This window comes from Ovis canadensis, chromosome 15 (assembly GCF_042477335.2).
Source record: "Ovis canadensis isolate MfBH-ARS-UI-01 breed Bighorn chromosome 15, ARS-UI_OviCan_v2, whole genome shotgun sequence".
NCBI lineage: Eukaryota > Metazoa > Chordata > Mammalia > Artiodactyla > Bovidae > Ovis > Ovis canadensis.
The window spans coordinates 22,129,153-22,151,735 of NC_091259.1; the positions used below are offsets into that span (position 1 = coordinate 22,129,153).

Sequence of the window (22,583 nt, forward strand, 5' to 3'; positions counted from 1 at the left end):
CCATTTAGTAATGAAGCCTCCATAAAGATACTCTATGTGGTTTAGAGGTCTTCCAGATTGGTGCACACTTTAAGGGTATGGAAATTTCAAGGTGTGGAAATCCCACACAGCTTTATACCACATACTGGTATCTAAGTGCTGTCCTTCATAAAAATTTGGCAAATGTAGGTAAGATGTTTCCCTGAGTTTTGTGAGCCATTTTAGTAAATTACTGAACTGAAGAAGAGCTTGTGGGAAACTTTGCTATATGAATGTTTGCCCAGAAATACAGATGACAGTCTAGGGTTTGAGATTGGTGCTTGAAATGTAGGGGCGGTCTTGTGGGACTAAGCCCTTACAACGTGTGACCTGCACTAACCACTGTTGATAGTGTAGTAACTGAGTTGTAGGATACCCAGGTGGTATCTGCCAAGAATTGGAGATTTCCTTGGTATGGAAAACCCCACATATCTATGTCAGAAGTGTTGAGAGAGAGGCTAGAAAAACAAATTTTTTTTTCCCCCTTTTAGGAGGCTTGTAATGTGAAATCAAGGTGTTGGGAGGGTGGTTACTTCTGAGGGCTCAGAGGTTCTCAGAGCCCTCACCATCTGTTCCATACCTCTTTTCCAGCTGCTGGGGAAGACCCATGATTCTTGCTGTTGCTTTTCTTGTAGATCCATCACACTAATCTCTGCCTCCATCTTCACAGGACATTATCTGTGTGTCTCTGTGTTTTCATAGGGCTGTCATCCTACATACACGGTGGTCATCCTGGATTAGGAGTCCACCCTATCCAGTATATCTTCACTGAACCAACTGCATCTGCACTGACTGTATTTCCAAATAAGGTCATGTTCCCAGGTGCCATCAGTTAGTACCTCTCCCTATCTTTAAATAACCTGTAGCATGAAGTGATGCTTTCCAGCCTGCTCCTGTGTGCATACTCTCCCTTTTTTTTTGTCATTGTTGAATCATTGATGATGATGTAATATTATCCAGCTCTTACTAATTGTGGTTTCAGCTGAAAACCAAATTTTCCTTGGCAGTGTTATAAAAAAGGGCTTCCTTGTGCTTGAATTTGGATGTATTTTCAAACATATAACCAATAAGATACATCCCAGATGCCAGTGTGTGGCTCTACCCTGCTCAGATTGGTTTTTATGGTTCATTTGCCTACTTTGTGGTTTGTCAAGTATAAAAAAAATAACAATAAAGTGAAATTGATGTGAAATGATTTTTTCCTAGAATTATCCAATGAAGGATGTTTATTATTATTATTATTTACTGTTTTAGTACATAAAGAAACTGTGAAAGGTAGTTTATAACATCTACAGACTCCTTTTCCCCTTTTAGGTGGTTATAATTTAGTGTTTTGCAGATTTCAGAAAGAATTCTTTTCCTGTTTTTCTGTTATCTTACATTCCATGTGAAAACTGACCCCTAAGCTTGCCAATTTCCAGATCATCGTTATAGACAAGGTTTCTGAATTTCCTTTATAATAGTTTCCTAATCAGAGAGGAGAGAAAGGGAGGTTGGTTAGAGTCTCATGGAAAGTTACTGAGCACTCTGAAAATAGTTTGATAAAAAGGCCATGGAAGAAAATGGGGAAGAAACGTGCTTGGAGATAGGGCAAAAGTGAATTCTGTTTTAGGAATTAAAAAAGTTACAAATTTCAATCTGTGTGGGTTTTTTGGTTTGTTTGTTGTTTCCACCAGCAAGATTTTAATGTGTTCAATAGACTTTCTTTGAAAAGGGTTAAATATTGTATTAACTGCTATTAAAGAACAGATTTTATGTAATCTTTATTGATAGTGGAATACAGAGGAGCCTGATGTGCTACAGTCTGTGGGGTTGCAGAGTCAGACACAGTTTAGCCACTGAACAACAACATCATCTATTGATATAGCCGGAGCTCCTGAGTCAAGTCAGCGTCTAATGGAGCTGACTGGGAACAGATTGGCGAGCCAATGGTAGTGGCTTTGGTTCAGTAGGAGAACACATCTTATATATTCCAGAGGGTGTCTCCTGAGGGGAATGTCTCTCTTCCTCTCAGATCTGAGTGTTACATAACTTCCTCTCTGCTGGAGATATTTGCATGTGAGTGCTGACATGCCTGATCAGTCTGGCTTTGCTGTCTTAGTTTCTCTACTCTCATTTTAGAAAGGTAGGACCCTTGTGTTTTTTAATTCTTTGTTTTGACCTTAACTCCTTTTTTCATTTAATCATCTATGTTTCCTTTTTCATTACTGACATATCTGAAATGCAGTTCTCTTCAAGTAAAAATCATCATGCGTGGTGAAATAATTGTTTGCATTTGTTTTATAAACCTAGGGTCAAATTTGATCACTTCTTCCAACAGTTTATCTCTTATCCCTCTTTATTTCTCTCATCATGGACTAATTTAGGATTTTGGTGTTTCTCTCCTATATTGTTATTGTCTCATCTTTATCATATCAGTTTTGTGCACCTCTTTGACCATGCTATTTACCTCTGTCAGAGATCTGCAGTGGTCTTCCTTTAGATGACTGGTCAAGTTTAATATCCTTTCTCTCCTCCTTCCGTGTATTTTATGATAAAAATTTCCAAACACGTTACTGAGTTATAGGAATTCTCTGTATGTTGAATATTAACCTTTTATCAATTAATGTGATTTGCAAAAATTTTCTCTCATTTGGTAGGTTGTCTTTTATTTTGTTGATGCTTTCCCTTGTTGTGCAGAAGTCCTTAGTTTGATATAGTCCCACTTGTTTACTTTTTCTTTTGTTGCCTTTGTGTGTATGTGTGTGTGTCAAATCTAAAAAAATCATTGCAAAGACTGATGTCACTGATGTCAAGGAGCTTGTCCTCTATATTTTCTTCTGGGAATTTTTTGCTTTCAGGTCTTAAATTCAAGTCTTTTATTCCTTTTGGGTTGATTCTTGTGTTTGGTGTAAGATAAGAGCCCAATTTCACTCTTTTGTATTTGATTATCCAGTTTTCTCAGCACTATTTATTAAAGAGACTGTCTTTTCCTCATTGTATATTCTTGGCAACTTTGTGGTAAATTAATTGACCATGTATTAGTGGGTTTATTTGTGTGCTGTCTATCCCATTCTGTTGCTCTATGTATTTTTCTAATGCTAATACCATACTGCTTTGATTACTATAGCTTTGTAATATAGTTTGAAATCAGGAAGTATGATGTCTCCACCTGTGTTCTTTCTCCAAATTTCTTTGGCTATTCAAGATCTTTTGTGGTTTCATACAAAAGATCTTTATTTCTGTTGAAAAATGTCAGTGGAATTTTGATAGGGATTGTATTGAGCTTTTTTAATGTCAAAATTTACTTCATTTTATATTGTATATTCATGAAGAAATTATACTGGCTCTAGTTATTTTTAATAGTCTTTTCCTTTAAACTATATGATATATTTAAAATTAAGTGGTTAATGTACCTGTCCTGTTACAGAATTTGAGTTTTCTGAATCTCACTGTATATTTACCTTTATCAGTGAGTTGTACATTGTCATATGTTTTCATGTTACTATTAGTGTCTTTTCATTTCAACTTGAACTCTTTTCAGCCTTTTTTTTTGTAGGGCAGATCTAGTAGTGATGGTTTTGTATGACAGACCTAACTTTTATTCATCTGAGAAAGTTTTTATTTCTTCTTCATTTCTGAAGGATACCTTTGTTGGATAGAGTATTCTTAGCTGGTAGTTTCTTTCTTTGACTAAAAGAAATGTGAAATATCATTCATTCCACTCTCTTCACCTGTAAGGTTTCTGCTTGGAGATCCGCTGATGGCCTAATGGTTACAGTCTGTCTTACTGGTGTTAGGATTTTCTGTTTGTCTTTGGTTTTTGCAAGTTTCATTATAATGTGTCTTAGAGATAATGAGGGGAATCTATTAGCTTCATGAACTTGGATGTGCAGCCTTCTCTCCAGGTTTGGGAAATTTCAGCTATTATTTTTTTTTTAATGAGCTTTATTACCCCTTTCCTTTCTGTTCTCCTTCTGAAACTCTAATGATTCTGCTGTTTATTCTTGATGGTGTCCTATAGATCATGTAGTTCCTTTTTATTCTTTATCATTCTTTTTTCTTTGTTCTCTCTGACAGAGTTATTTCAAAGTTCTGTCCTCTAACCGTGGATTCTGCCTGTTCTGTTCTGCTGTTGATGCTTTCTCTTACATTCTTCATTTTGTTCATTGAATTCTTTAGCTCCAGAATCTGTTTAGTTCTTTTAACGATTTGTTCTGTTTATTTCTCATTTTGATCATGTATTGTTTTTCAGGTTTTGTAACATTGTGTCTTTATTTTCTTATAGCTCATTGAGTTTCCTCAGATGGCTATTTTGAATTCTTTATAGGATCAATCACTTTTCTCCGTATCTTTGCCTTAAGTTGCTGGAGGATGATTATGATCTTTTGGAGTGTCAGGTTTCCCTTATTCGTCATGTCCCTTGTCATTTTACACTGCTGTTTTGGCACTTGAAGTAACAGTTAACCTCCTCTAATCTTTACTAGCTGAGAGATACTTTGTGTTGGTCTGGTTTATGTTCTTGGGAAGGGTGATACTGGCAAAGGTCTTCCTACCCACTCTAATGTCCATACTTGTATTTTTCTTGTTGTTCTGATGGGAGTGCTGGAACTTCTTTAGAAACCTGAACTTCCATAAAGGCTTTCTCATATGTGGGTATCTGCCCAAGTGCCGTGTTTTCCAGGTACTGCAGTTAAGAGGGGTTAGAGTCAGTTCACAGGCTCCTGCTGGCTCCACATCCTGTACCAGGTTCTTTCTGCTTGTTACACATTGCGCAGGTGGATGAGGCTCCTTCTAGGTCCTTCAGCGTATGATGCTGGGTTCCATAGCTCCCATGAGGCACTTTTGTTCATTGTTAGATGCCAAATTTTAGATGTTAAAGGGCAACAGAAACAAGAGACATCTTATGCTACCATGATGCTAACATCATTCCTCTTGTTGCTTTCTTTAGAACAGTAGGTTGCTTGCTATTCTGTAGCTAAGTCTAGGAGTTTAATAGTTCAGGAGTTAAATATATGGTTCCCATTATGACATCCTATCTCAAATATTAATCCTTGTGTATTTTAGAGCAGAGGAATAAAGCACCATGCGAATAAGCCATTGTGACAAGAGACAGTGCCAATTTATGTTGATGCTTCTGTTAAGTGAATAAGTGTTTCTTACATTTTAATAGCACCTTGCAAGTCCCTTCATGATGCAGTGATCTCATTTCATATTCACAAACTAGTAAGGTGGATATTAATATTACCTTAATAATATAAATGATGAAACTAAGACTTAGAGTTGTATGGTGGCAGTGAATGTTTTTTGGTTTTTGTTTTTTTTGTGTGTTTTTTTTTGATTGCAGGGTAGTTAGGATGTAAAACTTGTCTTTGCTGGATACCACAAATTTATTATATATATTTTAATTTTCATTCCCCCTTTTCAGCTTATTACTGCCTCAAGTAATTTATTTTTCTTTTTTTCAAACGCGGGACACATGTGCTATATTTTTGTTGACTTGGCATACCTGAGAATGACTTCCGTATTAGAGTGATCACAGACTTTTCCTTTAAGAATCCAATAATATTTTCGTATTGTTTTCTGGGATATAGTTTTACAGAGAAACCTGAAGATTGCTGGGTTTTGCTTTTGTATGTAAATTCTCCAAAAATTTTTGTCTATGTAGCCATAGTTTGTCTTTTCATTACAGTTCAAAAAGTTTTGCTAAGATGCACCCATATATGTCTCTGCTCATTGATTTTTTTTTTAATTTGGAACACGGTAAACTAGTCTGATCAGCAAACATAGATTGTTGCTGCTGCTGCTGCTGCTAAGTCGCTTCAGTCGTGTCCGACTCTCTTTATTCAATTTCAAAAACATGTTCTTCAGTTACATGTTGGATTATTACTTTTAACCAGTTTTAATTTTTTCCTTTAGGGAATAGAATTATTTTATTGGTTATCATCTTCCCTCATGATTTTTATGTCTGTTCTTCTCTACAAATTCTTAAGAGGACTTTCCATGTTTGCCCTCTACATAAGTGCTGCTTTCTGAATAATTCATTCAGCTCTTTATTAATACCAGCACAGGTTTTATCTCTGCTATCACATTACAATTTTTTGTAAGCAGTTCCTTCTTTTACCCATTTCTCTTAGTTTCTGTCTCTCCTTTATGTCCCTGTTTCCTGGGAGGTATGGCTCATTTACTTTTAGGTATGCAGATAGCTTACAGATTGTTTCTACTAATGCTTGTAGAAATTATTTTCAGAAGACTGCTTTTTTTTTTTTTTTTGAGCTTCAAGCTGATACTTCTTGGCAAATAATCTTTTTTTCTAGGCTTCCCCTCCCCCCTTTTTTTCCTTTGGTTTTGTTACGATAAATTTGTTCAGAGCCAGTGTTTGCCAGTAAACAAAGTGTCTGAATTGCCCTTGGCCTGCCTTGTTCAGTTGAGTTTCTTTTTATGCCAGTATCTTGAGCTCTAAGTGAGTTGTTCACGTAAAACCTCCAGTGTATACCTGTTATTAAAAGTCTGTCATCTGGTGCAGATTTTCCAAACAATGCTGTCCATCTTGCTTCTCTTCATTGTCTTGCTCTCTGATGTTCTAGTCAGAGAGTATGAGAGAGCCTACAGTTCTTGACATGTACTACTGACATGTATTTCTCTGTGTCTTTTCTCACTTTGCAAAGCTTTACTTACGAAGATTATATCTCATCACACACCCATGCCTCTGCCAGAACTGCCTTTGTCTCCACGCCTGTCTGCAGTGCACATATTTTCTGGGGATTGTAGCTTCCTACTGAATGCAGAAATAGAAAGAGAGGAAATCATGGGGAACAACATTAACAACTATGAGAAGTAAATCTGTGCAGTAGAGAACTAGTGTCCAGCTTTGTAAGTGACATGAACATTGAATTTCCAAACCAAGTGGTAGACAATGGGCACAGAATAAAGTATCTTCCCTTTATATGATCTTTCACATGTGTTTGATTGTGTTATTATTTGTATCTTTTGTTTTCATAATTAGTAGAAATTCTTAGCAGATTCTGGCAGTCTTGTTAGTCTAAATATTTTGCTATTATTATTGATGGAAAATACTTGTTAAGTATATTTTTGTGTCAACTCTAATATAAATACTTTGTGTATTAATTAATTTAATTTATAATAACCCTTTTGTGGAGTACTGTGATTATGACCATTTTATAGGTGGGGGAAATGAGGCATAAAGAAATTAAACACATTGTCTAAGAGTACCTGCATAGCATGTAGCATAGTTAGAATTTGAAGCCAAGAAGTCTGTGTATATTTGCATTGTGCAAGTTTTCATCCTGATTTTCTGTATCTTCATAGGCCCACCCTCTCTCCTTCCTTCTCTCCTTATCTCTCTTCCTTTTTGCTTACATTTCTTTTATGACTACATAAAAGATTATATCAGGAACTAGCAATGAGATACTATTAAAAATGTGACCTTTTTTGAGTTCTAGAATGTGGGATATTACAAAAGTATATATGTGTGTATGTATTTTAGTTCTTTAGGTATTGCTTTATGAAACAAATTATTAAATTTTCAAAAGTGAATTTGTTCAGCTTGCAGATGTATTAAACAGAAGTAATTTGTTCTTTGTAGTTCTTCCTTTATTAACCTTGATGAGTGTTGGGCTGTGGCAGTAATGTTTAACCCTTTGTCTCATCCTCCCTAAGTGCACAGCTTAAACTTGGGAATGACTTGATTATCAGTAAGAATTAGATTCATTGGATTAGTGCTGCTCAATTCGGGCACCACTAGACTGATGGCTGTTGAGTACCGGAAATGTGGCTGGTCTGGTTGAAATGTGCCAGAAGTATAAAACATACTCTGGATGTTGAAGGCTTAATATGAGTAAAAGAATATAAAGTATCTTTTACTTAAAAATACTTATTATATCTTAAAATGACTGTTTTTGAGTTGTTAGATTAAGTAAAATATATTATTAAAACCAATTTTGACTTTCTTTTTACTTATTTACTGTTAAAAGACAGTTAAAAATTATGTGTGTGCCTCGTATTTTATTTTTGTTGGGAATTCAAAAATGTGTGCACTGTGGTGTCTCTTCCCACAGTCTGGTAGGGAGGAGAGGGGCTCCTCTAAAACATACTCTGGATGTAGAAGGCTTAATATGAGTAAAAGAATATAAAGTATCTTTTACTTAAAAATACTTATTATATCTTGAAATGACTGTTTTTGAGTTGTTGGATTAAGTAAAATATATTATTAAAACCAATTTTGACTTTCTTTTTACTTTTTTACTGTTAAAAGATAGTTAAATATTATGTGTGTGTCTCGTATTTTATTTTTGTTGGGAATTCAAAAATGTGTACACTGTGGTGCCTCTTCCCACAGTCTGGGTAAGTGCCAGAGAGGGGCTCATGCCTGCAGACCTCTGACCTAGTTTCGATGGCCTGTGGAAGGTGACCTGTAAGGCAGTTGTAGTACCTTGTGTTTTCTTCCTTTTTAACCTTCTTTTGAGGACTCTCAGTCTACTTTTTGGATGGAAGGAAATAAAAGTCAAACGCTATATAACAACAAAAAAAATTGAGAATCTTTTTTCTAGTTGTTTTGGTTCTCAGTCTAATGAAACAAATCAAGGTTGAAGTAGAAGGTCTGAGTCTGCTCATAGAGACCACTGCTCGCCCACCTCCTACAAAATTGACTTTGACAATCAAATGGCTAGTAGTGCCTCTTGCTCAGTATGGAACACAGATCGATTTGAGATCTCTCAACTTCAAAGTGTCTGTGAAACATATAGAAGGAGAGGGACATTAAGCAATTGGATGTGTGGAACTGGAGTCCAAAAAAAATATTGGCTAACGATATAGATTGAAGTGAGGTAAGGTCATAGTATGAAATCAACAGGAAGTGAGTAAAATGAGAAATGGGACAAACCTCTGAGGAATAAGTAAGGTTAAGAAAAGGGAATAGAAAGGTCATTGAAAAAGAGTGGCCAGAGAAGGAAGCGTTAGCCAGGAGAGTGTGCTCTCAAGGAGCAGGTAAGTGCAGGTAGTATCAGATGTAGCTAGGAAATAGAAATAAAGACTGAGAAATATCCATTGTCTTTAATAATGAGGTTATTGGGGAGAAAGGGCTTCCCTGGTGGCTCAGACGGTAAAGCCTCTGCCTGCAATGTGGGAGACCCAGTTTGATCCCTGGGTTGGGAAGATACCCTAGAGAAGGAAATGGCACCCCACTCCAGTCCTCTTGCCTGGAACATCCCATGGATGGAGGAGCCTGGTGGGCTACAGTGCATGGGGTCGCAAAAGAGTCAGACAGAACTGACCGACTTCACTTTCACTTTCTATTGGGGAGAAAGCAGGTTCCCTGCAAAAAGTTGGGTTAGGTGGCAAAGCCAGGTTGCAGAAGGTTGAGGAATTGATGGAAGGTAAAGAATTGGAGACAGTGAAGGTTATTGTTTGGCAGTGAAAGAGGTGAAAGTTAAGGCTATTGAAAGGTCGTGGGGCATAGTTGGCCTAAAACAGTTGCATGTGCGCATGCATGCGCTTGTGTGTGTGTACATGTGTTCTGTGGGTTGTCCGTCAGAAAACCATGATTCTGTATCTTTACATTCTTGGAATCCAGTGTAACACCCTTCATTAGGTAACTCCTCAGTAAGTGTTGTTGATCTTTATTTTATTAAATATCTCTTTCTCAACAAGACTCTTGATCAACATCATTTCCAGATCCTCTAAACATTAAATCTACATGAAAGTTTGATTTTAAGTAAGTCTTAATGCAATAAGGCACTTGGATATGGCTGAAGGGAGAGAAAATGAGCTTTGTAGTCCACCAAAACTATAATTCAAATCTAGGTTCTGACGCTTTTTAGCTATAGGATTTTGTATAAGATAATTGTTGCTTCTGGCCTCTTTTTCCTTATCTAGGAAATGAGGATAATGATACCTTCCCTTATAGGGCCATTGTAGGAGTCAATAAAAAAACATAAAGTGTTTTGTGTAGTACCTTCTACAAAGTAGGCACTCGGCAAATGTTTTGTAGAAAAATAGCAGCTTCATGTGTTATACATGCCAACATTACAGTCTTTATAATCACATATAATAGTATATGTGATATAATGCTATTACTTTAAATAAGACCAAGCATACTCAGTTGAAATTTAAGTTAAAAATTAGCCTTTGAATAAAAAATTGTTTCTTTTCTTGCCCTCTCCTCTCTTTTCCAATGCAGGTCCTGAGGGAGTCTAACAAATTAGCAGAAATGGAAGAACCGCCCTTGCTTCCAGGAGAAAATATTAAAGACATGGGTCTGTAATGGTATTTTTTGTCAAATTTCCTCCTCTGTGACTGTACAGACTATTCAGTGTTTCCAGTGTACAAAGAACAGGCTCACTGTGCAGACACCTCCTATTTGACAGACTCGTTCCTGACAGCCTTCCCAGCCTCCAGTGTGCTCTTGATCTAGACCTAGTGACTGTGTTTGGATTTTGACTAATGGAAACATGCCATTGAGTTATATTTTGCTGCTTTTCTGGTTTGAAAGAAGGTGACTTATTTTAAAAACTGTTGTGGAATTCCATCACAGTAAATTTTATTATTTTGAATTGCAGTTAGATAGTGGGTTGAATAGACAAAAAATTGAATTGTCACTTTGTACAAGTAATTTTTCTAGAAACACATTCTCTTTTTACTTCTTTATTTTTCCTCCTCTGAATAAATTTGTCAATTTTTGGATAAATATATTTCGTCTACATTGCAAAGTGAGTCCTTTGCATGTCAGTGCCTTTCTTTATCCAACCTAAGTAACTAAGTATTAACTTATTGTATGGACTGGAAACACACTTTCAAGTTATTTTTTTGTCCTATGCTTTAACTTTGTTACATTTGTGTGATAATATACAAAATACCCATAGCTTTTGTATTTTCAAGATATTTATTTATCAAAGTATAGTTGACTTACAGTATTAGTTTAGGTGTTCAGCATAGTAATGTGATATTTTTGAAGATTAAACAGCATACATAGTTATTATAAAATATTGACTATATTCCTTGTGCTGCATATTACATCCTTGTACGTTGTTTATTTTGCAACTGGTAGTTTGTACTTCTTACCTGTTTTGCTCCTTTCCCCACCCCTCTACCCCCTAATAACCCCTACTTTGTTCTCTGCATCTGAGTCTGTTCTGTTTTGTTATATTTATTCCTTTCTTTTGGTTTTTGATTCTACATATAAGTGGAAATATATGACGCTTGTCTTTCTATATGACATATTAAATATAATATCCTCCAGGTCTGTTCATATTCTCACAAATGGCAAGATTTCATTCCTTTTTAGGTATTCATTAACAGAAGAATGGATAAAGAAGGTGAAATATATACAGAATAACCATATGATCCAGCAGTTCCACTCCTGGGTGTATATCTGGGGGGAGAAAAGCCTTAATTAAGAAAGATACACACACCCCAGTGTTCATAGCATTATTTACAGTTGTCAAGATATGGAAGTGAACTAAGTGTTCGTCAGTAGATGATTAGATAAAGAAGATGTGGAGTGTTTGTGTGTATATATGGGAATGTTTGTGTGTGTATGACATGGAATACAACTCAGCCATAAAAAAGGATGAAATTTTGCCGTTTATAGCAACATGGATGAACTTAGAAGTCATTATGCTAGACGAAGTCAGTTAGAGAGAGACAAGTACTGTATGATATCACTTATATGTGGGATCTAAAAAGCAGAGCAAACTAGTGAATATAACAGGAAAAGAAGTAGACTCATCACAAGTATAGAGAGCAAACCAGTGGTTGCCAAAGGGAGAGGGAAGAGGGAGGGGCAGTGTAGGGGCAGGAGATTAAGACATACATGCTGTTGGGTATAAAATAAGCTACAAGGATGTATTGTACAACACAGGGGATATAACCATTTTTTATAATAACAATGAACGGAATACTACCTTTAAAATACACCTGTAACTTAACTGTATAGTACAGCAAGTACATGTCATTTAAAAAATGAAAGGGTTGTATGCTTGTATTCACCAAAGAACTCTAAAGAAATAGTGTAAGATGATTGAGAAAAAGATGTGGTATACACACATATTGGAGAAGGAAATGGCAACCCACTCCAGTGTCCTTGCCTGGAGAATCCCAGGGACGGCGGAGCCTGGTGGGCTGCCATCTACGGGGTCGCACAGAGTCCGACACAACTGAAGCGACTTAGCAGCAGCATACACACATATACACACACACATACACAATGGAATATTATACAGCTGTTAAAATACTCATAGCTTTTGAGAAATAATGTGTAGGTGAATACAGTAAATGATTTCTTAGTCACCTTTCATTTTATCATCAATCATAATTTTAAAAAGAACTTGAAAGTGATAGTCGCTCAGTTGTGTCCGACTCTTTGCAACCCCATGGACTGTAGCCCACAGGCTACTATACTGGAGTGGGTTGCCACTCCCTTCTCCAGGGGATCTTCCTGACCTGGGCTTTGAACCAGCATCTCTTGCACCTCCTGCAGTATGAGCAGATTCTTTACCATCTGAGCCACTGGGGAAGCCTTAAGCCAAGGGTCATTTACTTGTGTAAAAATAAGCAGGCCAAAGGGGACCTGTCCTCTGTGTTGTTGCTGCCTATGGTACATTTAGTTCCTTCATGTTTAGCGTTTCTCTCTTGTTACTTGTAACTCTTGGTTGAATACTTGCCCATTCCTTTTTTCCCCTCCTCACTTCAGGTATCCTAAGTTCTCCTGAGCTACTTACTCAGTAAGGTGTTACATATTATTACTACTTGATACTATATAATAATGATAATTATCATTACTGAGTGCTTACCGTCTGATTTAATCATCCTCACAATGACCTGAGAAAGATGCTGATCACATTTTGCAGATGAAGAAACTAAGGCATAGGAAGACTGCCTGGCTAGTAAAATTATATCTAGCACTGTGACAGGTTTTTTTTCCCTCTTCTGAGCCTAAAAGCATATGCTATTTCCACTATGATAAATGACCTTATAAAAGAGTTTCACGTTATCACTCAGTCTCTCTTGTTATCATCTTTTTTAGATAGCAGCACTCCATTTAGGACTTCATCCTTGGCTTCTTTCCCATTCCTCTCTCATTTGTTCCTTTTGGTTGATGATATCTAAGTTAGTAGCTTTACCTACCATGTATTTACTGATGACTCCAAAATTTGTTGCTTCTAATGTGAACCTCTGTCCTAATACAGATAAATGATGCCGGCATCTTAGACACATGGCCATGGGTATTCTATAGATACTCTTATACCCAACATATCCAAAACTGAAGTCATCACCTTTATTTCTAAATTTATTCCTTTTCTTCTTTCCATCAGTTAACATTAACACTGGTTGTCCATTCACTCAAGGCAGAAATCTGGGAGTCATCTTCAGCTGCTCTTTTTTTCTGAGCTTTGACATTCAATCAGTTACAGATCCAGAGGAGCAATCTCCAAAAATTTATGAGTGTTACCTTTTTCTCTCAATTTTCATGAGCCCTTGGTATAGTATTTATGTTGAATTTCAGGTACCTATGAGAAACTTTCAGGAGTTTAGGAGAGAGATCAGGTTAGAAGTCATATTTTGGAATCATCAGAATATGGATATTGGTTGAAAATGAAAGTATGAAAATAACTGAGTGTATGGATTAAAAACAGGGCCAAGAACATAGCTTTGGTAGGCATTTTACAATTATATGGTAGAAGAAGAACCAATGAGGAGGAAATTAAGAAGGAATGAAGAGAAGGTGATACAGTATAAATTAGAGCGATCCAGACTGTATACTTTGTCCAAATAATTGCTTTACTTTCCCACGTCTGTGTTTTAGGTTCTTCTCTTTACTGAATGCTGTATTAGCATCTCTACCCATCTAAAGGGTACTAACCATTGGGGCACAGCTCTCATGCCTGTGTTCCTTGAACCTTCTCTGATCCCATAGCTTAGTGCACTTTCCTTCTTTATATTGCTTAGAGTGTGTTTTTGTGCCTCTCTGCACAGATTGTGTGCTCTTGTACATTATATTAATGTGCATATACTTTTCACCCTTATAGATATGTATTCTCAAAGTCATTTCGTCTACCCCATAGAAACTATTATGAGCTTTGTGAGCTTAGGGAAAATTTGAGAAGATCAGTAAATCTAAGCTCTTTCGGCATCTGGCAGTATCAATATTGCACAATTTAGAGAAATACCTAATATAGTAAATAAATACTCTGATTCAAATCATCAGATAGACTTGATTATTCAAAAAATTAAATGTAATATAAAGTGTGAAAAGTGAAAGTGAAGTCGCTCAGTCATGTCCGACTCTTTGCGACCCCATGGACTGTAGCCTACCTGGCTCCTGCACCCATGGGATTTTCCAGGCAAGAGTACTGGAGTGGGCTGCCATTTCCTTCCCCAGGGGATCTTCCCAACCCAGAGATTGAACCTGGGTCTCCCACATTGCAGACAGATGCTTTACCGTCTGAGCCACCAGGGAAGCATGAGGCTAGATAGAGTACCCTTGAGTGTATGAATTCATATAGAAAATTAGTTCATATAAAAAATTCATTTACATTAGGCCAACTAATGTTCCTAGTTGGCCTAATGTAAATTTGCAGTTTAGACATTTTTTAAAAAGTCACAGTGGTGTTAGAGACATCTACAGAACGCTTTAACAGTAGCGGCAATAGTTGAAAGGTATTGACCCGGGCACATCAGCAGTAGTGATGGCCCCAACTGCAGTATTTCACCCTTTAACACAGGAGACAGACCATGTTACCTGAGTGGCTTAAAAGTGGCTTAAAAGCGACACAATTGAGTTAGTCACTCAATTGTGTCCAACTCTTGGTGGCCCAATGGACTGTAACCCGCCAAGATCCTCTGTCCACGAAATTTTCCAGGCAAGAATACTGGAGTGGATTGTCATTCTCTTCTTCAGGGGAAGGGAATCTTCCTGATGCAGGAGACCCAGGAAGTGAACCCAGGGTCTCCTGTGTTACAGGCAGATTCTTGACCATCTGAGCCACCAGGGAAGCCATTTGCATGATGCTCTGGAAGGAGGTTTGAGTTTGCAGTCATGGAAACTGCACTCAAGTCCTAATCTTAGCAGTTAACTGGTTCTGAAGCATTAGGCGATTTGTTTTACTTCTGTGAACCCTGGTGTTCTCATCTGAAAATTGTAGATAGTTAGAGGTCTTAATGGTTAAAGGTGATTTTAAAGGTTAAGGCAGGTACTCAGGTGAAAAGTACTTTATAAATTCTGTCAGTGGTGGTTTTATTGTCATTTGCTCTGATAAGGTTCCTAGTCACAGTCTTTCTTCTAATTCATACAAGCCCTGCTAGGCATAAATTCGCTCTTCAGAGTGACCTAGTTGGTACCAGCCTGAGGAAAAAGATAAAAGGGACAGAGCAAAGCAGAGCCTAATGATGATAATAGTAACATGGCTATAAGCTCTTGTGTTTAGTAGAGTACTTTTAATTTTGGAAGCACATTATTTCATGATTTTATAATAAAGAAGATGTAGCAAAAACTTTGGACTGGGACTAAGAGGGACATATCCTGTAGAAGAGTACAGAATAATAAGATTGATTTTCTTGTGTGAGTGAAGAAAATTGGCTCTGGAAAGAATCCAGGAATAGTAACACTGAATAAAGCTTTCCCAATTGAGATAAAAATTCATAAGGGCAAGAAATGGTATGCAAGTCAAGTTTATGTATCTTTCTTTAATGATGGGTTTATTTAATTTTAATATCTTCCCTCTAAATGAAACATTGGAAATGCATTGGAAACAGTGATTAAAAAAAATGTAACTCAAACTTGTATATTCCCAAGGGAGCCATTTTGAAGGTTAGAAATGTATGTTACAAGATCAGTCTCATTTCAAATGCCATACTAAGCAGTCAGTCCTTCACAGTGAGGAATAGAAAGCAAACTCGGGAAGTTGCATGCTTTATTAAGCATATTTCATGTTCCTGAGTTTTCCCAGAAGCCCCTTGAAAGGTTTTTAGAAGTTTTTTGCTTCTAATTGTGCCTTAGTTTCTTGGAACAATGAAGATACTCCTTTATCTGCTGATTCGCTGCAATGATGACATAACAGGGATTTATGAATATTTTAAAATAGAAAAACCTTTGTATTGGGCATATGGACGCTACCATATTAAGTATTACCTTGAGCTGCTGCTGCTGCTGCTAAGTTGCTTCAGTCGTGTCCGACTCTGTGCGACCCCAGAGATGGCAGCCCACTAGGCTTCCCTGTCCCTGGGATTCTGCAGGCAAGAACACTGAAGTGGGTTGCCATTTCCTTCTCCAATGTATGAAAGTGAAAGTGAAGTCGCTCAGTCGTGTCCAACCCTCAGCAACCCCATGGACTGCAGCCTTCCAGGCTCCTCTGTCCATGGGATTTTCCAGGCAAGAGTACTGGAGTGGGGTGCCATTGCCTTCTCCATACTTTGAGCTAGTGGTAGTCAAGTTATCCTGCTTAATTAATGCATGTTTTAAAAAGAAATAATACTGTATAGATTCCTCATTTAACATTTAATTTAACAATGTGATTATTTCTCTACAAAGTTTGACATCTGTTTCTTAATCAGGTACATAATACCCTCTTATTATGCTAGTATATTTTTCTAAGAAATCATAGTTCATATACATTTTATTTTCTCTACAGTATTTTCCCCATAAATATAATCAGATCAGGAGTTACTGGTATTATGTTTTAGGTATTGTATGTTCAGAGGAATGTTGACAAACTAGACTACGGTCAGAAGAAAACCAGTAGACTGGGGAAGAAGATCTCGGAGCTGTGATTAGATGATGGGGGGATAGTGACTTGAAACGCTGATGGCTGTTCCCGCCATCACCGCCCCTCCTCCACTCACTGCTCCAACTGCCATGCCTGTTCTGTCCATCAGGGAGGGTGTCTGCCTTTGTTTCCCTGTGTCTGTCCAGAGTAAAGGATGTCCCTCTGTTTCTTGAGTCCTTCCCACTTATTCTGCTTTCCCTCCCCAGATTGTAGTGCATGGTTGGAAGCTTGGATTTAGTTCCCGAGGTCTCTTGGAATCACTGATTCTGTGATTTTCAAGCATAATTTAAACTAGTGGTCAGAATGCTGTTAAATGTTATTTGTGAAAGATCAGAGTGCAGTTTTTAATAGTGTACAATAGAGAGTAAATTGTGGGCTCTTTTTCTTTTCAGCCAAAGATGTAACTTATATATGTCCATTCACTGGTGCTGTACGAGGAACTCTGACTGTTACGAATTACAGGTTATATTTCAAAAGCATGGAACGGGTAAGACTTGCTGGATTAGATTTTTTTTGTGTGTGTGTGTACATCTGTGTGTTGTTTGTTCATCTTAGTCATTTTTAGTGAAATAATTAAGTATTTTTCTCAGCTATCATTATACAGGATTAATTGCTCGGTTTTAATGTTTTTTTTTTTCCCTTTTAGGATCCCCCATTTGTTTTAGATGCTTCTCTTGGTGTTATAAGCAGAGTAGAAAAAATTGGTGGTGCTTCTAGTCGTGGTGAAAATTCTTATGGATTGGAAACTGTGTGCAAGGTAAATGTTGTAATATGTATGCAGTTTTTTCTTTTTTTTGGTTTGGAAAGCTTTGTATTAAATAGAGCCAGTGTTTAGAAATTGGTTTCCAAAATATCAAATGGATTTCATGCTAGAAGCATCATTCTAGTAGGATAAAACAACATTTAGCAGTAATAAAAAGGTGATCTGTTGTGAATTTAATTTTAAAATTAGAAACATAAGGCTCTGAGCAGTTAAGACTTGTAGTACTTCGTAGTGACAGAACTGATTATGATGTATTTACCTCTTTCCTATTTTTAGTTTTCATAATTTTTCTGCTTCTGAAACAGTAGTGGGGAAGACTTCGTTTGGTAGACCTTCTGTATTTTATTATCTAACTCATTCTATAAATGCATTGATACTTATCACTTACAGTGAACAATGTTAGATTTGTGATCTCTGAAGATTTTTCTTTGGGACCAAGCTTGAACACTGAAGAGCTTCTGTGTAGCAGAGTTTTTTTAAAGTATAAAAAGGGACAGGGAAAGCTTCTGACATAGATATCAGAAGAGGGATAGAGAGAGTGCCCCCTTGCTAGTCTTAGGAAAGGGAGCTATATACCTTTTCAGTTGGCTGTTACAGTAAATCAGAAGAATGTCTCAAGGTTGTAAAGGTCTTATCAGACCCACTCCCTTGGTTTACATTTTAAGATAATGGAATTAGAACTAACAATAGAAAGATCTTACCAGACCCCCTCCCATAATGTACATTTTCAAATAACAAGATTAGTCAGAAGGTTCTCAAGAAGGAGAAACATGTCTTCAAGCAGGATACAATACCACATTCATAACTTTAAAGATCCTTTCTTATGACAATCTTGGAAGTTTTATCAATCTAGTATTGAAACTAATGCCTTAGTAATTCCTTGTATGCTTTTCCATTATCATTGGAAGGCCTTTAAGAGCGTAATACAGATATGGTATGGACCTAACAGAAGCAGAAGATATTAAGAAGAGGTGGCAAGAATACACAGAAGAACTGTACAAAAAAGATTTTCACGACCTGGATAATCACGATGGTGTGATCACTCATCTAGAGCCAGACATCCTGGAATGTGAAGTCAAGTGTCCTTAGAAAGCATCACTACGAACAAAGCTAGTGGAGGTAATGGAATTCCAGTTGAGCTATTTCAAATCCTGAAAGATGATGCTGTGAAAGTGCTGCACTCAATATGCCAGCAAATTTGGAAAACTCAGCAGTGGCCACAGGACTGGAAAAGGTCAGTTTTCATTCCAATCCCAAAGAAAGGCAAAGCCAAAGAATGCTCAGACTACCACACAGTTGCACTCATCTCACATGCTAGTAAATTAATACTCAAAATTCTCCAAGCCAGGCTTCAGCAATACATGAACCATGAACTCCCTGATGTTCAAGCTGGCTTTAGAAAAGGCAGAGGAACCAGAGATCAAATTGCCAACATCTGCTGGATCATTGAAAAAGCAAGAGAGTTCCAGAAAAACATCAATTTCTGCTTTATTGACTATGCCAAAGCCTTTGACTGTGTGGGTCACAAGAAACTGTGGAAAATTCTGAAAGAGACGGGAATATCAGCCTACCTGACCTGCCTCTTGAGAAATCTGTATGCAGGTCAGGAAGCAACAGTTAGAACTGGACATGGAACAACAGACTGGTTCCAAATAGGAAAAGGAGTATGTCAAGGCTGTCTATTGTCACCCTGCTTATTTAGCTCCTATGCAGAGTACATCATGAGAAACGCTGGACTGGAAGAAGCACAAGCTGGAATCAAGATTGCAGGGAGAAATATCAATAACCTCAGATATGCAGATGACACCACCCTATGGCAGAAAGTGAAGAGGAACTAAAAAGCCTCTTGATGAAAGTGAAAGTGGAGAGTGAAAAGTTGGCTTTTAGCTCAACATTCAGAAAATGAAGATCATGGCATCCGGTCCCATCACTTCATGGGAAGTAGATGGGGAAACAATGGAAACAGTGTCAGACTTTTATGTTTTTGGGCTCCAAAATCACTGCAGATGGTGACTGCAGCCATGAAATTAAAAGATGCTTACTCCTTGGAAGGAAAGTTATGACCAACCTAGATAGCATATTCAAAAGCAGAGACATTACTTTGCTGACTAAGGTCCGTCTAGTCAAGGCTATGGTTTTTCCAGTGGTCATTTACGGATGTGAGAGTTGGACTGTGAAGAAAGCTGAGCGCCGAAGAATTGATGCTTTTGAACTGCGGTGTTGGAGAAGACTCTTGAGAGTCCCTTGGACTGCAAGGAGATCCACCCAGTCCATTCTGAAGGAGATCAGCCCTGGGGTTTCTTTGGAAGGAATGATGCTAAAGCCAGCTCCAGTTTTGGCCACCTCATGCGAAGAGTTGACTCATTCTAAAAGACTCTGATGCTGGGAGGGATTGGGAGCAGGAGGAGAAGGGGACAACCGAGGATGAGATGGCTGGATGGCATCACTGACTCGATGGACGTGAGTCTGTGTGATCTCCAGGAGTTGGTGATACACAGGGAGGCCTGGTGTGCTGCGTTTCATGGGGTCGCAAAGAGTCGGACACGACTGAGCGATTGAACTAAACTGAGCTGTCAACCAAGTGACAGGCACATTGTCTCCTGATTACTCTTCTGTGGTGTAGGAGTAAATACAGCATAGAATGGATATAAGAGGGCATGGAAGAGGGTGATTGGGAAATTTTGATCAGTTTAAATATAACTTTTCCCATAAAGCAAGACCATTATCAGTAAACTCAAATGTTTGTAGGGCCACTGCTACAGTACTTTTGGAAAACTCTGTGTTTAACAGAATGATTATGAATATCTATTTGCTGTAAAAGTAGTCACTAAGGAGAAACAAAAAGCTTAGGTTCTGACACATTTGTTTAAGAAGGTGGCTTTCTAATTTTGGATCAGATTTGTAATGTTCTACTTGTTCATGTTCTGTAAGTGCATTGTAGTTCCTGTGCTCATTTTTACGGGATGCAGTTTGATGAAGCTATTTGGAATTCTTTCTAGATGAGTCTGAGTGAACTCCAGGAGATGGTGATGAACAGGGAAGCCTGGCGTGCTGCAATTCATGGGGTCGCAAAGAGTCGGACACGACTGAGCGACTGAACTGAAGTGAACTGAACTGACCTGAACTAGATGAAAACAAAATGAATAGTCTTGAAATTATTCTTAATCCCAATTTTTTTTCGTGCTGCTAAAATCTCACTAAACTGGAATGTGGTTATCTACATTCAGTCTGAGTATAGAAACTTGCTTGAAAACAAATAAAGGAAGGGAACTTTGGTTTTATATCTGAATGTAGAGCCTGGATGATATCAACCAGACTATTCAGAATTTTTGCTAGTAGATGATTGAAGAACCTGGGACCTGGAATGGAGGAAGACCTTTAGGCAGAGTTTTGGTTTTATCAGTCTAGTAGCCAGAGACTTATGAATTAAAGATCAATGGAAGTGAGTCCTGGGAAGGAATTATATATAGGAAAATGATCACCAAGCTTAATTGGAGTGAAGACTTTATGAAATATGTAGCAATAGCTAATCAGGTTTTTGGTGGGGAAATTCATAACAGAAAATGGCCTTTAACGGGGAAGGACATACTGTTGACAGTGTGTGTATGACTCGTGTAATACTGTGATTTCAGATGTAACATCTCTAATCTCCGGTGCCTACATCAGGTGCTGCCTCCTTCAGTGGCCCAACTTGAATTCATAAACAGAGGGGATTTCTATTCTCTGAATCCCACCTTGTATCCTGTGTTTATTTTATTTCTCTTAATAAGGCATTGTAACTTCCCTTCCTCCAGGGGCTGTTGTCTGATCTATTTTTGTATCCCTCATTCACAGATCTTAACGTTTTACAAGATAGTTCCAAGTTGCCTTATTTATTCATTAAATAAAAAGTTAGCAAACAGTGATAGGTGACTTGAATTGTGACTCTTTTCTAGGATATTCGGAATTTACGATTTGCTCATAAACCTGAGGGGCGAACAAGAAGATCAATATTTGAAAATCTAATGAAATATGCATTTCCTGTCTCTAATAACCTGGTAAGATTTCTTCTATCTTTGAAAAATCTATTATAATTATTGGTGTAGTGTAAAGAAACTTGTATAGGCTATCTAGAATCTTGGTGTTTGCAGTCTCACTTTGCCTTTTAATCAGATGTGTAGTTTAGGTTTAATTCAATCTATGGGACCAGTCTTTTTAAGATATAAAATGAGGAAACTGGACTGATTTTTGAGGTTCATTCCTGCAGATTGACATTGTTTAATTATGTGATCTTTATATCCAGGATGTTTCCATGATGAAAATCTGTATGTGAAATCTCCTTTTTAATTGAGAGCTGAGAGTTAAGTCTAGCAATATTGGAGGAAAGGTGGATCAATACTTAGAACTGAGTTTCTTCTGCATGCTATTAACAGTGTTAGGTTTACTCATTTATTTCATATAATCTAATGTCCAAAGTAGCCCTATGGTGGTAAATATTATTTATCCAGATTTTAAAGTTGAAACCAGAAGCAGGTAAGCAGTTAACTCAGTGGCACAGTTAGTTAAGAGTAAAATTTAGAATCGGTTTTGGTTTTCTGACTCAAGTTTAAATGGTTTTCATCATAGTTGTTCCTGCCATTCTGTCCATATTAATAATAAATTTTCATTTTTGATACATAGATTGCATGCCCCCAAATAAAAATTTTTTCAGTATGTTTTAGAATATGTTGCATTATCTGTAAAGCTGCTTAATTGTTGACATCTCTGATGTCTAATTAATTAATGATATCAGAAGTTGTCTTTTTTATGTGATGTCTTTCATTATTTAGAAGTAAACCTAAAACAGCTACTAAAGATATCTGAAGGAATTGTGGTAATATGTTAGCATTTGATAAATCTTGGTGGCAGGCCTTTGTGCTTTTCTGTGTTTGAAAAATACAAAAAAAGCAATAAACTTTCAAAATTACAAAACAAACGCTTAAAACAACAATTGAAAAAAAAGGATACCAGTACAAAATATCCTTTCAGATAAGTCAATGAAAACTTGGGGTATGATAAAGGTA

The 22,583-nt window shown here is 37.2% G+C and overlaps 1 protein-coding gene across 2 annotated transcripts in view; it reads left to right on the forward strand.

Moving 5' to 3' along the window:
* MTMR2 (myotubularin related protein 2) overlaps nucleotides 1–22,583 on the forward strand; it is a 111,728-nt gene that overhangs the window by 56,938 nt on the left and 32,207 nt on the right. For both annotated transcript variants that reach the window (XM_069554921.1, XM_069554922.1), the window contains 4 exons: nucleotides 10,196–10,271; nucleotides 17,171–17,265; nucleotides 17,425–17,535; nucleotides 21,477–21,578. In XM_069554921.1, coding sequence (XP_069411022.1) covers nucleotides 10,196–10,271; nucleotides 17,171–17,265; nucleotides 17,425–17,535; nucleotides 21,477–21,578 — 384 coding nt within the window. The remainder of the gene's footprint in view (nucleotides 1–10,195; nucleotides 10,272–17,170; nucleotides 17,266–17,424; nucleotides 17,536–21,476; nucleotides 21,579–22,583) is intronic.